Here is a 14,616-nt window from a genome sequence, read left to right as displayed (position 1 = left end):
CGACGGCTTCGCCTCACACCCCAAACCAGATACGTGGATTAAACAGGAGCTGCACGAGTGTGTGATTGGAGGTGGAGGTGCTCCCTCCTAACTGTGTGCAGACTGTGGATTACTGAGTGTGCGGACTCACACTCATTCATCTTGTCTTTGCTTTCTGCCAGCAGTACCAGGGTCGACAGCCGAAGACAGAGGCCACCTGGGGACTCCGGACTTGGCGGCTCCGGTGTTCTACAGACCGTTGGTGGTGGAAGCCGTGTGGGACGCGGCTTCTCTCTCGTCGGGGGTCTTCTATCTTCGAGCCTGCCCACACGTCACCTGGTGTTAATTGACTTTACAAATTTTGTGTATTTAGTTGTGTGTTGTCACAACATTAAATTGTTACTTTTTGGCTTATTCATTGTCCGTTCATTTGCGCCCCCTGTTGTGGGTCCGTGCTACGACACCTTCCCAACAGGAAGGCAGAAGGGAAACTGCTTTGCCATTTTCCCTGAAGCTATGGATTCTCCCACTGTAGACCAGTAACCCCGTTTCAGGCTCTCTGTACACCACCAAGCGGTCTGTTGTCGTAGCCGGGAAGATCACCCTCTCTTGAGCAGCAAGGAAGAGGTCTCTGAGTGCACTTTATTGTATGGCCTTGCCTTGCAATGTGGAGTGCCTTGGGGCAACTGTTTGTTGTGATTTGGCGCTATATAAGAAAAAAGTTGATTGATCTTGATGTTCTGAGGCAGTGACGACTCTCTCTGTTGAAACTGCCTCCCACTTTGGGGTCTGTACAGACTTATTTGCTATGTGAATTTTTTGGCAACTCTCCAAACAAAAGCGATAGTCTTGACCAGGTGAGAGGCTACTGAAGCGTTTTTAATCCACCAAGTTTTGGATGACTACACCAGCGGGAGTTCTTCACTCAGGGATTTGTTGACTTTTCTTTGTTTGGGCTCTGGTGAGTGCTGCTACGAATGACTTCTTTTCCATGTTGCCAATGCTTTCATGAGCGGTTGCAGACACGTCTTTTGCCGACATAATTGGCCACTCACTCTCGGGGAGATGCAGGAACTTCTGCCCTTGCTGCCACTCTGAATTAATATCAAGTTCTTTTGGCCTTGCTCCTCGAGTGATGATGCCAGCGATGTTGAGTTGCCCAGGGACCCACCACCAGTCTTGTAGCTGTGTGCTTCTTTGAATCTCTCTGATTCTGTCAGCGAAGAAAGATTGAAACCCGTAGCTCTCGCGCTGGATAGCTCCAAGAATGGTCTGGCTGTCTAATAAATGGTACCACTGGCTGACTTTGACCTGGGTATGCTGTTCAAAATACTTTTCCAGGCAGCTTGTGAAGACTGCACCACAAAGCTCTGCTTTTATTGCATCTCCTTTGTGGTCTAGAGGCATCAGCTTTGCTTTTGACTCCACTAGTCGAACTGTTGTTTTATTGCAGCAGTTCCAATGTAGGTAGAGGACAGCACCGTATGAGCTTTCACTGCCGTCTGAAAAGGTGATTGCAATGGGCTCAGTTGCAGCATCTGGTGGGGTAAGGGCTCTTGGAAACTTGACTTTACTTAGCTGGACATATTCTTCAAATAGATCTATTGCATCTCAACAGAGTTCATCAGACAAGGCCATATCCCATGTATCTTTGACAATGCTGCACTTGGGTTTTGCCTCTTGGAACGCTGTTTGGACCAAGATGGCCCCTTTTTGCTTTGTTGGCGTTGTCAGGCCGATTGGGTCATATAAACCAGCAACTTGACTCAGCAATTCACGTCTTGTCAATGGCTTTGGTGTCTGTGCCTGTACTTCTTCCAGCAGTAAGTCCTGCCCAAATCTCCTTTTTTTCCTTTCACCTAGAGAAGTTGACTCTCACCATGACGTATAACTTGTCCTCCTCCATGATGTAGCCAAGACCAAGTGCCTTGTTGTCCCCATCCTTTAGTTAGTTTGGTAGGACGGTGATTTTTGGTGATGTCTCTTCTTTCTCTCCTTTCCTCTCTCCCGAGAACATCCATGGCTTGAGTGCAAAACCTCCTGCTTTTAGGATCAGCTCCACATTCTTTGAGATGACTAAGTCTTTCACGGGAGTTGTGGGACGTCAGGATGTCAGACGTAACTGTGTTCATGCAATACTCTGTGCTCATCTTTCAAGTGGCTGAATTGAGGTAGGTTGGCTGTCTCTCTCATGGTGAGTTGTGCTATACAACCTGCTGGTTTGTCTCCAATATTTATTCTGGTAATTGCATACTCTTCCAGCACCTCATCCTCCAAATCACGCCACAAGAACCGGTGCAGATGAACTTCTTGCTCCTCAAGCCAGACAGAATTGTACATTTTTCTGATGTCTCCTAGAGCGGTGAAGGAGCCTTGACGGAACTTGAGGAGGACAGCTCGGATGGGATTAAGAACATCAAGACCTTTCATCAGCAGATCGTTTAGGCTTTGGCCTTTGCACTTTTGACTGCTGTTCCAGACGAGTCTCACTGGAGTTGTAACAGAGTGGGGGTTGGGAGCAATAAGATGACTTATGTACCAGACAGGTTCTTTCCAGGTAAGTAGATCCTTTTTAGTCAGCTTTTTTGCAGTCCGCCAGTCAACCATTTCATGTACCTGAGCGCTATAGGCCTTCTTCCACTGTGGTTCTTTGGCTAGCTGTTTCTCCATTCTGAGAAAGGTCACTTCCACAGCTCTTTTGTTGTTTGGTAACATGGAGGGGTCCTCAAGCCATGGATAACTTGCATGCCAATGGGGACTGTCACTGTGGTCATCAGCACCATCACCACCTCTAACTCCCGCCAAGGTCATTTCTTTGCCACTGGGCTGGCAATTGCCGCAGCGGCAACCTCCGCATCTTGGGCTGCAGGGTCACTCTTCTCCAGTCTTTATACCACGGTTTTTTGCTGTCAAGTTGTGTTTTGACTTAATGTGTGCAATTCCCCACTTGAAAAGTATAACCTTCTACATTGAATTTCAACTGGATTTCACTCAATACGCAGCCATAGATTTTGATTTTCCATTTATTATTGTTCCATGTTGAACAGGCAGTTAGGGGAAAAACCTCAAAAAGAGAACAAAAATACAAAATTACTTATTTTACATGAAAATAAACACATTGATCATAATATTACAAATAATATTCCTGTCTTTTAAATTAAAATATTTTTATGACAGTATTTTTAACCAAACAGATTTAATATATTCTTGAAGATCTTAAGTATTTTTATAGTCAAAGATTTTTAGCATTTTAGCCTGTAGTAAGATTTTAACAGTATTTTTTAGTAAAACATTTCAGCTACTATTTATAAGCCATATGAATTGTAGGATAACTTTAAGCACATAACTTTCAGCAGAAGGTTTAAAGGTTTAGCAGGTAAAGCAGAATGTTTAAATACATTTTTACCCATACAAAAGTTTTTAAGTACATTTTTTTATATTTATGTTTTTAGCCAAGGTAACATCACGTTTTAGCCAAGAGATTTCAAACAGTTCATTATTTGACTAAATTAATAAATCTAATACATTAATTTTAGCCAAAAGCATATTTTTTACTTTGTTTTTAGTAAATAGATTTATACTTTTAGTGAGAGATTTTAGACTGTACGTTTTTAGGTAAATTAAAACTTGTTTGGTATATGTAAATAGTTTTACATTTCTACAAGCTACATTTTATTGGACCCAATAAAATGTAGTTTTATTCTAATTTTAGGCAAACAGACTGTTGCTTTTAACTACATCTTGTTTTAACCCCAACTTGCACAATGCACAGCAAAACACATTAATAAACAATTCAATTAAACCAGTCTTTTAGAGTCCGTGTTTCCAGAACGTTACTGAACGCACCACACTACTCAGGTAAGTTTCACAGTCACAGGGTAATATGGCGCTTACCGGCTATCTTTCAAGCGTTTGTAGAAAGGAAGAGTCTCTGCACAGTCACGCTGGTTTTATAGAGATGGATTTTCTTGCGCTACGATTGCTACAAGCTCTGCGGCCCCAATGCCCAACAGTGATAGGTCTGTCATTTTAAATGTACCGGGCACGCACAGATTGCTCAGCAGATTTGTTCCACCTGGTATCCCCCACTGATGGAAAGTTAGGAGGGACTATCAAGCAGTTTGCCAGCACAGTTGTTATAAGTAAAGTATGTTGGATAGTTATTTGATTTGGGTTTATTTGCTATAATACTATTCAGTATTTTCCATGTTTCCTTTATATTGTTTTTATTATTGTTTAGTATTTTTCCAAAGTATGATTTTTTTACAGTTCCACATAATAGTTGTTAGTTTATTTTTATACTCCTTATATTTAACCTCTGTCTCCCTTGATTTACTTTTAATGAATTCTCTGTATAGCATATTTTTCTTCTTACAAGCCTTTTGAAGACCTTTTGTTATCCATGGGTTAGCTTTATATTTATTATTTTTATTATACTGTATAATAGGGCAATTTTTGTTGGATATATTGAGAAATATGTTTTCAAATTCAGAATATGCTAAATTCGCATCTTGCTTTTCGTAAATGGGATTCCAATCCTGTAAAAGTAAATCATTTTTTTAAGGCAGTGATAGCTGCTTCAGATTGCAGGTGCTTGCAATATTGTATTTTCTCAGTACATTTTTTATTGAACTTCAGATCAGTTACTATAAAATTGGTAAATGGTCACTAATATTATTAATTAATAAGCCACTTAATATTTTGGTATCGATATCATTTGTAAATATATTATCAATAAGAGTAGCTGAATGTAAAGTGATTCTTGAAGGCCTAGTAATTTTCGGATATAAATTTAAACTGTAGTATTAATGAAATCCTCAGTCACTTTATGCTGATACGGGTTTAAGAGATCAATGTTTATATTCAACAGACAAATACTCTCTTATTACACATCTGTGAAAAACAGCTTCTCTGTCCAATTTTGAAACTCTTCAATCTTAGAGCCCGGAGCTCTATATATGCAGCTAATAATGATATTTTTACCTTTTTTCCATACATGTTTCAATTGTGATGGATTCCAAAAGATTTTCCACAGCCGTTGTCATTTGATCTTTAATTTTGTAGTTAATCCTTTTGTCAACATATGTACAAAGCCACTCCTCCTCCTCTGTTTTGTCTATTCAGATGATTAAATTCATAACCCTCCAACTCATAGTTTGTATCATCACCTCCTGTAAGCCATGTTTCCATTATGGAAATTATACTGAAGGGTTGACAAAAATTGTATTAAATAGTCTTTGATACTCCCCAGTTTTTTTGTACAGACTCCTGCTATTAAAGTGGATTATTGATAATTTCCCATCACTTTAAATGCAGTTATTGTATTGTTCCTCTGTGTAATACTGACAGTTACTATCTAAGAAGGATTAGAAATGATTGTCCAGATCTATCTCATATTCCAGATCCTGAATATAATGCGCAGTGTACTTAAAAGGTTGTAGTTCCAGATTCTCATAACCATGTATGATCTCACTTATATTATTACTGTTCAGAAGTACCGATGAATGGTCTGTATGTTCGTCAGTCATTATGAAAGTTGGTTGCATTCACTTACCATGTTTTATTCATATGTTTCCAGTTCCTCCATGCTTCTGATCATTAACACTTTGGCTTCTTCTGGGGACCCGTTCAATTTGATGAATACTTTACAGTTTGATGTCCATGTGCTTTGAATTTTTTTGTTGTTTTCTCAAGTATCTTACCTTCTTTTCTATATCTGCGTTGTGTTTAGTGAGATGCTCATTTAAATAAACATTGGATCCTTTAAGTTTATATCCTTGTTTGAGCAGAGTTGTTTTGTCTTTCCTTTTAACAAACCTCATGATGACTGTAGGTTTGTCTGATGTGTTCTTCCTGGGTAACGGATGACACACTTCAGTAGTGTTAATATCCAGATCGATCCCCTTCGTTTGCAGAAAAGCAGCAACTTGTTGCTCCATGGAGCCTTCGTTGTGTTCATTGGGCTTCCCCCTGTTACCAGAGACTGCTGCCCAAGCATATGATCTGGGTCTGATGTAGAGCCCAGATACAACAACATCGTTCATTCACGTGTTCTGCTCCATCTCAGTCACCCTCCTTTCCAACGACGTGATACATTTGTCCTTCTGCTCAATAAGGCCTCTCAAGTCCTTAACTTCCTTTACAAGTGCCAGTATCTCCTTTTACTGAGTTTTTACGACACCAACCTCCTCCGTGAGAATATCCAGAACCTTCTTAATATCCTCCAAATCCTCTGTCATGGGTGCTTTCTTTGGCCCCATTCTCACTGGTCTTATTTAACAGCTGCTTGTTGTGCAACAGCTGTTAGCGTTTAGCTGTTAGCCAAAACCAGGCTGGCTTAGCCTCGCCTGTGACGTCCCGGCTTCTCTGCGGGGCCGACAGGCTGACTGCTGATGTTAATTGTGGCCTCAAACGAGCCGCGGGCCCGGGTGGTGTCTCCAGCGGCCGAGGGCTGGTGACGACCTCGGATGAGCTGCGGGCTGATGGCGGCCTCCCTCATGCCCCGGCTGGGGCCTCCGGCAAAGATATTAAAAGCGACTGATGACCACTCCATCAGTGTGGATAACTATAGTTTTGTTCTGGTTGTTCAGACAGTTTCATGATGAGCATTAAGAGTTTCCGCGACACTTGATGAGCTCCCTATTTTCATTGTTATTATTGCCTTTATAACCTTTGTATCTGATCTTTTCCTTATTCCATTTGATACAGGAATGTAATCATTTGTTGTTGGTTCAGTGCAGAATTATCTAATAGATTAATCTTTGGAGAAATTGATGGATGTGAAAGTGAATTGATTGATTCAATTCACATTCAATGATCTTATGACTTTAAAGATCAGGACGTGACACCTTGAATGGTAGTTCCCTCTCACACCTTGGTGCCCCTGCCTTGTTAGCATGTTGTGTCAGGGGTGTATGGAAGGCTGGATAGCTTATGACGGGTAAGATCCTGCCTCGTAACTTGGGACAACCTAAGAGGCATCGCCACAGTTACTCAGTCACCTAAGAGGCATCGCCACAGTTAGTCTCCGTGAGACCCTGACTCACTGTAAGGGAGCATCAGGATGGGGTCAACTGATGGTTACCTATGTGCCTACATGTTTGGCAGAAAATTGATTTAATTGGAATATTGGATCATACATGAAAACTGAATTATGCCAAATTGATTTTTATTGTTGACATGATAGAGTCATGTCAAGAGGGGGAATTCTAAGATAATAACTGCTTCAATTCCTTGTTTTATGCTAGTGATCAAGTATTTGCCTTTGTTATCTGATTGGAAGTCTCTGAAATCTGGTTTAAAGTTTAAACATATGAGTTAAGTTTCACTTACATCACACGGGCAAGTTTCAGATACAGGGGGAGCCCTCCCTATCTGTGAGAGCCAGTAATATATAGACTAAACCACACCCACTGTAACGCCCACATTGTATCAAAGTGTTGTGCAAGTTATGTGTGTGGTCTTTTCACAAGATAGATGCTGTCTGTGAAGACCCAGGCCTGATTTTCAACGTGACTTTCAATAAATAATAAATAAATAATATGATGAATATATTGGTTTGTTTTTTTTGTTGTTGTAAGGGGCAGTAAACTACATAAAGCACCGAGAGAAAGTACAGCATGAACAGCTCAGAGTTGCATACTGCCACCTTGGATTGTCTTCTCTTCCACAATCAACAAAACACTAACGCTAGCCAACCACCAGAGGGCGCTATAGGGCAGCGTACAAAAAACATCACTCAGCTGAATTTATAAAGGGCAGAATAGGGGTTATGTTACGGTTACGGTCGTGTGCGGACTGTGGCTCTTGCTGAGCCAGTTGATGGGCAGCAGTGGGTTTGCTCAGGCTTCTCTGTGAGGCTGAGAGCGACACAACACAGTCTTAAAAATACAAGAAACATACTGCTTCACTTTAAATACACAACAAGTCTATTTCAGGTGATCAGACCCTCTTTCTCTGAAAAGGTTTTTTTTTTACTCTTCTGCTGCCTGCTCCAGAAAGCTCTATTGTCTTCTCCATTTTTCATGGGAGGATTACAGCGCCACACACAGGTCTGGCATATACAATGTTTTCAGTGTCCCACAGCTGGCACGGAATGTTATTAACCAGTTTGGGAACAATATTTTTTTGTTCTAACCAGTTTGGGAATGTCAATTTTTGGGTGAAACCCAAAACCAGAAGCGTGAAAATGCCGTTTGTGTTCTGAACGAACCAGCTGGGAAAAAAAAATTCAGATTCAAAGCCCTGATTGAAACATCCCAGAGTGCAATCTGGAACATCTGGAAGACGGGATCAAAGGTAAGATTTATAAGTCCAGCAATGATGTATGAGGTGGAGACAGGAGGAGTGAATGACACACAGGAGAACCTGAATGTGTCAGAAATAAGAATACAAAGACAAGGACAAACATAGCAGAAATATATAAAGAAATGTGGTGTCGCCGACGGAACGGTCCACTTTAAAAGTCGGTCCGCCCTGCCTTCACTGCGCCTTCATTTCGGGACCAACATGTGTGGAGAAGGTCCACTGTCACAGATTTGGAACAAGTAGAAGGGTTTGTGGTTTTGTGGTGCACTCACAGAGATGCTGAAGAAGTGGTGGGACTTGTAAATGACAATGCTGAGGATGGTACGGTACAAAATGATGGCAATGAGGAACATCAGCACAATGGTGACCTGCAAACACAAATATCACCTTCCTGTCATGGTGAAAACACTCCCCAACAAACACTGTCAGCAATGCGCACATGTTGCTCAAGAGCAGGGTCAGAGGTCAGGTGACTTACCATGCAGAAGATGATAATGCAGCCTGTGAGGGTTCTGTTAAACCGTTGATTTTCAGGGAAGTAAGGTTCTTCAGCTCCTGTCACTGGGTTCTTCACGGTCATGGGTGCCATGGCGGTAAACTCTGGTCGAGGTCGCTCCTGTGGGGTGCAGAAGGGTCACAGGTCACTCGACTGGACTTAATCAAGACCATTAATTACAGTGACTGCTACCAGTCACCGGACCCAGAACCCTAACAAGTCGAACGTGTGTTTGGACTGACACCTCACCTCGATATCTTGGAAGTCAGAGCAGTCCCAGCGATGAGACAAAGCTGAACATTGTCTCTTCCAGTACTCCAGGAAGGTGACGGCCCACAAAGACATGAAGACACTGAAGAACACTGTGCCCCCATTGTCAAAGAGAAGTCCTGCCTGGAGAGACACAGACCAGCAAAGACAAAGACGTAAGGACAGAACCAAAACAAACTGCAGAAACATTTGGATACCCAGCTCCTCTTTGGAAAGCATCAGTAGGCCAATCAGGGCCTCTGAAGAAATGGGAGCACTGAAATGGCAAACAGACCTCTACAGGCTGCTGTCCAGTTACCAAAAGAACTGGATCACAGATGTAAAAACCTGCAATGGGCTCAGGATGACAGTGCTCTTGATATCTTGGGGTAGATCTTTCCATGCTCATGTGCCACTTGACACTGAGAAACAGGCTAATATCCCTCTGGGAAACATAGAAGCTGTGGTGAGTAAAAACCCATTCTGGAGTGAGAGCTATGTAAGGACTTCTGGAGATAGTTTAGATAAGGGTAGCTATGGACTGCGCCGATGATGTCTGACTTTCCAAGCAAATCAGGTGAGTGAAGGAAAACAGTTCAGAGGAGGGTCGAAGAAATGCTACAAGGACCATCTAAAATACAACTTCAAGGGAACCCTCCTGGGAAGAACATGAGGGAACGAGTCAGCTGGCAAGCAATGATCGGCACTGGAGTGGAAGTCCTACAAAATAATGCAAATGAACCACAAAGAAAGGAAAAGGTGAAAGAGGAAGGAAAGAGAGCAAGATCCTAAAGGGATCTGTTTTGCAAATTTAATTCCCACTACTCACTGGATAACCCTAAAATTGAGGGTGTCCCACTGGCTGTTTCTGCAACATCAAATATGCAACATCAAACCCCTGTGAAGTCCTTAGTTTGGGTCTCATTAATATAAGGTCACTGTCCTCCAAATCACTGTTAATAAATGATCTAATTACATGGAACACCGCCTAGATATGATCAGTTTATGTGAAACCTGGCTAAAACCTACCGCTATGTTCCGCTTAAATGAAGCCTGCCCACCTGCATACACATTTAGTCACCTTGTGTTGCTTTTATTCATAAATCTGGGTTTAGCTTACTGGCTCCCGGGGGTATAAAATATAACTCGTTTGTGTCAGGACTGGTGGTGGCTTGACACAAGAAACAGGAGTAGACCAATGCAGACCCGCAGGCATGGTTGGCTTTGATTGATAAAAAGCTTTATCTGAAGACCAGGCATAGGGTTTGGTACACAGTTAGTCAAACTTACTGGCAGAGGTATCAGACATGGTGCAGGATGGGTCAGGGTCCAGAAACGGGCAAAGTTCATACAAACCGTGTCGAGGAGTAATACAGGCTGAGTACAGGGCAACGGTGAGGCGGAGGTCGGAGTTCACAAGCAAGGTCAAAAACACTGAAGAGCAAACAGAACGAGAACAAAAGGCAAGAAAGTGAAGAGAGTCAACAATCAGGCAGTGAGCTGTGGAAATGTGAGAGTTTTAATGAAGAGCAAACTAATCAGGTTGATGTGAAGCAGGTGTGTGGAAGTTTCTGGAAAGAGGTGTGGTTAAGTGAACAAAGAAAAGGGAAGAAAGGCAAGAGAGTGCAGGAGGGCAAAACAAAGCAGTGCAAAGCAAGAGAAGTGAGTGACAGAAAAGCTGTGAGAAACATGACGTGCTCAAATAATTAATGTGAGCAAAACAAAAGGGGCAAACCTAAGAGCTAACGTGACAAGTGAAAAAAAGGGGTTAAACAAGAAAACTAATGATTAAAACTAAAACTAGAATGGAACTGTTATAGACTGGTACAGAACAGTGAATACAATAAAAATGGCAAAACAAACTATTGGTTAAACTGGAGGGGCAAAGGCGCCATGAAGCTGAAGGGTTTTAGCCATGCTAATGCTCCCCAGGACCATTTTACTGAAAAAAAAGAGCAATCAGAGATTTCTGACGTCCACCAATCAGGATCTGGATCACCTCCAAATTTCAGTGGAGTCTTACATGACCTAATATTTATCTGTGGTGAAAATGACGTCAAAATCTGTGTAGTAGTTTTGATGTAATCCTGCTAACAGACAGACACACAGACAGATAGATAAATATAAACACAGATGATTTCATTACGTCCTTGGTGGACGGAAAAATTCTGAAGGACCTAAATGACATGGTGAGGCGCTTCGCTCGTTAATGTCAGTTAACTAAACATATTATTTACTGTTGTTGTAAATTACATTGATCATTCAATAAATCTATCAATCTCCAGAACACAGAAGTTTCTGTTCTTGATATTCTATTTAGGCCGCCGATATTTACATGAATACTTTGAATAAAGCCACATGCATGTACCATACAACTGACACAATATATTTACATCAACCTACGTCAATGTTCGATCCAAGGCTTGGCCTTAGTTATATTAGTCTATGGAGACTCCTGTCTAATCTCATCATTCAACCTGTCCATCACCATCACAAATAACAAAGGACTCAGAGCTGATCCTTGGTGAATCCCACCTCCACCTTGAAAGCATCTGTCATTCCTACTGCACATCTCACCGCTGTCACACTGTCCTTGTACATGTCCTGCACCACCCTCACATAGTTCAACTGAGTTAATCCAAGCTGAAATAAAAGTATTGGTAACACATTCTGTGGAATAACACAGGGGTGCTTCCTGGTGGAGCTCCCAGAAACACAGGTACCTTGTAGGTGACACAGATGCTGGAGTAGTTCCAGTAGGAGCAGATGTTACACAGAGGACACATGATGTAGGTGTTTCCACTGTTGCAAACCTCTTTCCTACAAAACATCACAAAAAAAGCAGAATTAAAAATAAGTCTCATTGTATTGTTTGCAGAGGTAGAAAAAGTCCCCCCACATATTTGTTCCATCCACTGACTGAACCTGCTGATTCTAAGTTGAAGCGTGGAAGGCTGCAGGCAACCCCATCACTGAAGACCATCCACATCGGCCGCTAACCCATGACGCAGCCAGGCGGCACACAGAGGTCTAAAAAGTAGACTTCCTGTGGATGCGCACTGGGTTTGATTCTGGCATTTTATTGTTGTGAGTGCAGGAAAAGTGTCACATTTATTTTCTTGCAAGCCTTCTCGACAGCACCAGGACTTTTCGCGACCAGTGCGCACAGGACCGAGGAAGATGGTTTGATCCATCCTGTCTGACTGGCAATGCGTAACACGGAGATGCTTCTGCTCAGGCTGCAGAACACCACATGGTTTCAGCATGACTTTTAGCACTCAGATGTTGGTGAATTATTCAACACGCTCGGGTGATATTGGCTCAGTAATGATAAAATGCCGGTGCTGCTTGTGCTGCTGATGTTGTTGACAGAAACTCCAGTAAAGTTAGAAAGACAGTAACAGATTCGAAGTTCACGGCTCAATAGATCTTAAGAGACACGTAGAAAAAGAAACAACACTATTTTGTAAGCTCAGGAAGGCAGACAACGAGCTACAACTGTTGTGGTTTGCACCTGGTCCTTCTTGGTCTGCTGGTTTTTCCATTGTCTCTGTGTTTTCAGGTGAAGCTGTCTCTGTCTCCGGTGAAGCACGGCACCTGTCTCCGTCGTGGGCCCTGGAGGGTCATGGGGCTCCAGTCCTGTGTCTGCCTTGGGTCCTGAGGGTCACACGGCAGCTGTCTCCATCGTGGGCCCTGGACAGTTGTGAGGCTCCTGCTCCTCCGTGGACCCTGGAGGGTCGCACAGCAACTTCTCCGCCGTGGGCTCTGAAAGGGGTCGCATGGTTCCCGCCCTGTTTTCATCTCCCACCCTGTGTTCATCATGGTTTTGGGGTTTTGTCAGGCTCTGCTTTCCTCCTCTGGGGTTTCTGCCTCCAGCTTGGCCTGGTGAGTCACCCGGGGGTCTCCCTTTGAGGGGGGGGGGGGGGTGCTGTTGTGGTTTGCCCCTGGTCCTGCTTGGTCTGCTGGTTTTTTCGTTGTCTCTGTGTTTTCAGGTGAAGCTCAGGTGGAGCTGCTGGGTGAAGTGGCTGGGTGCATGTGCTGTGTGTTACATCAGGTATCTGCTCCCGGCTGTCAATCTGCACTTGGGCCCCACCCCATCTGTCAAGTCAGCACGTGGAAAACAGAGCAGCGTCTCACAGCTGATCTGCATTCCCGTTGAGTGAGAGTCCACAGCTGTTAGTCATCTTGTCTCATCACCGTTCCAGATTTAACCCTGGACCTGACATGGGGCCAGAATATACTGCTACGACAGCTACAACTGCTTACCTCTGCTACTCACCTCCAGCTGAACCTCTGTGTTCCTGTGGGTCAGAACCGGATTGCCTCGAGTTCCCAGCTGTGCTCTTCCATAGCACCCAGCCGGTAACCCAAGCATATGTTTTTCTCACTATTCTTTAGTTGGCCTCCCATTGCCACGTTTAGAGTTAATGTCACTTGTCTGTTGTTTTCCCAACGTGTGTCAAGGCGTGGCATAAATCGGGTGGACACAAGTGCAAAACCTCACAATGGCTGTGGTTAGAATCAGGTTTAATTGCAGAGACAGGCAGGGATTCGGTACACAGGTGGTCCAGCAGCGACAGCAAAGGTACAGCCAGACGTGAGGCTGAGGCTTGGTCCAAAAAAGAGGCTGTGGTCAAAAAACATGGCATGGAGGTAATTAGAGGCAAAGTCAAGTACAAGGTCAAGGGCAAAACAAGGTCAGATACCGGCAGGCTGATCAAGACAAGACGTGAGTGCTGGAAAGTGAAGTACATTCAACAATCGAGCAAGGGACTGAGAGACTGTGAGGACTTAAATAACTGGTGATGTAATTAGTGGAGAGATGAGGAGCAGGTGTGCAGAAGGTGCTGGAAGGGGGCGTGACCTGGGAAGACAAAGGTAAGTGCAAGAGAGTGCAGTGAGGCAAATGCAAAGTGAACTGGGGCAATATAACTAAGTGGCTGAAAAACCGTGCAAAACGGTGCAAAGCAAGTAAAGTAAGTGACAGAAAAACTAACAAAGAATAACGTGACGTGTTCCAGACAAGCAATAAAAGGGGAAACAAAACTAGGAAATAACGTGATTGTAATTGTAATGATTGTACTGATTATAACCGAATCTAGAACAAGGACTGATACAGATTAAAGTATAAAAATAAAATGCAATAACCTAAAAAGACATAACGAATCAAATTACAAACAGAGCAGAAAATACTGACATGAAACAAAACCAGTAACCACAAAATATATGATAAACAGAGAACACTAAATGACAAATGGAATATGATATGCAAAAAAACACTGAAGGTGAATAATAACCAAATCTTGTGACTAGAGCATAATACAAGAACTATGATAACCAGAACTAAACTTAAAGGGCCTGGAGTGAAAAAACAATAACCAACAACAGAATAAAAGAAAATCAAAGAAAGAGTACGTGACAAATGTGCAACATAAAGAAAAGCAATGAATAACTGGATGACTGCAAACTGAATAATAAGGTGAGGAATGAAATGAGTGACTAAATAGCAAACAAAGCAATAAACAGAACCAAACAGACTAACATGATAAACTAATGCAAGGTAAAACCAGAGAATCAAAGAGGAA

The 14,616-nt window shown here is 42.7% G+C and overlaps 1 protein-coding gene across 1 annotated transcript in view; it reads right to left on the bottom strand.

Moving 5' to 3' along the window:
• ano7 (anoctamin 7) overlaps nt 1–14,616 on the bottom strand; it is a 255,141-nt gene that overhangs the window by 99,495 nt on the left and 141,030 nt on the right. Inside the window, exons 11-14 of the mRNA XM_034168698.1 lie at nt 11,755–11,851; nt 9,032–9,175; nt 8,765–8,902; nt 8,559–8,654 (exon numbers count right to left, since the gene is read on the bottom strand). Of these exons, the coding sequence (XP_034024589.1) occupies nt 8,559–8,654; nt 8,765–8,902; nt 9,032–9,175; nt 11,755–11,851 (475 nt within the window). The remainder of the gene's footprint in view (nt 1–8,558; nt 8,655–8,764; nt 8,903–9,031; nt 9,176–11,754; nt 11,852–14,616) is intronic.

This window comes from Thalassophryne amazonica, chromosome 4 (assembly GCF_902500255.1).
Source record: "Thalassophryne amazonica chromosome 4, fThaAma1.1, whole genome shotgun sequence".
Taxonomy (NCBI): Eukaryota; Metazoa; Chordata; class Actinopteri; order Batrachoidiformes; family Batrachoididae; genus Thalassophryne; species Thalassophryne amazonica.
The sequence above is the reverse complement of the archived record's forward strand: the minus strand, read 5'-3'. Positions and strand labels throughout refer to the sequence as shown.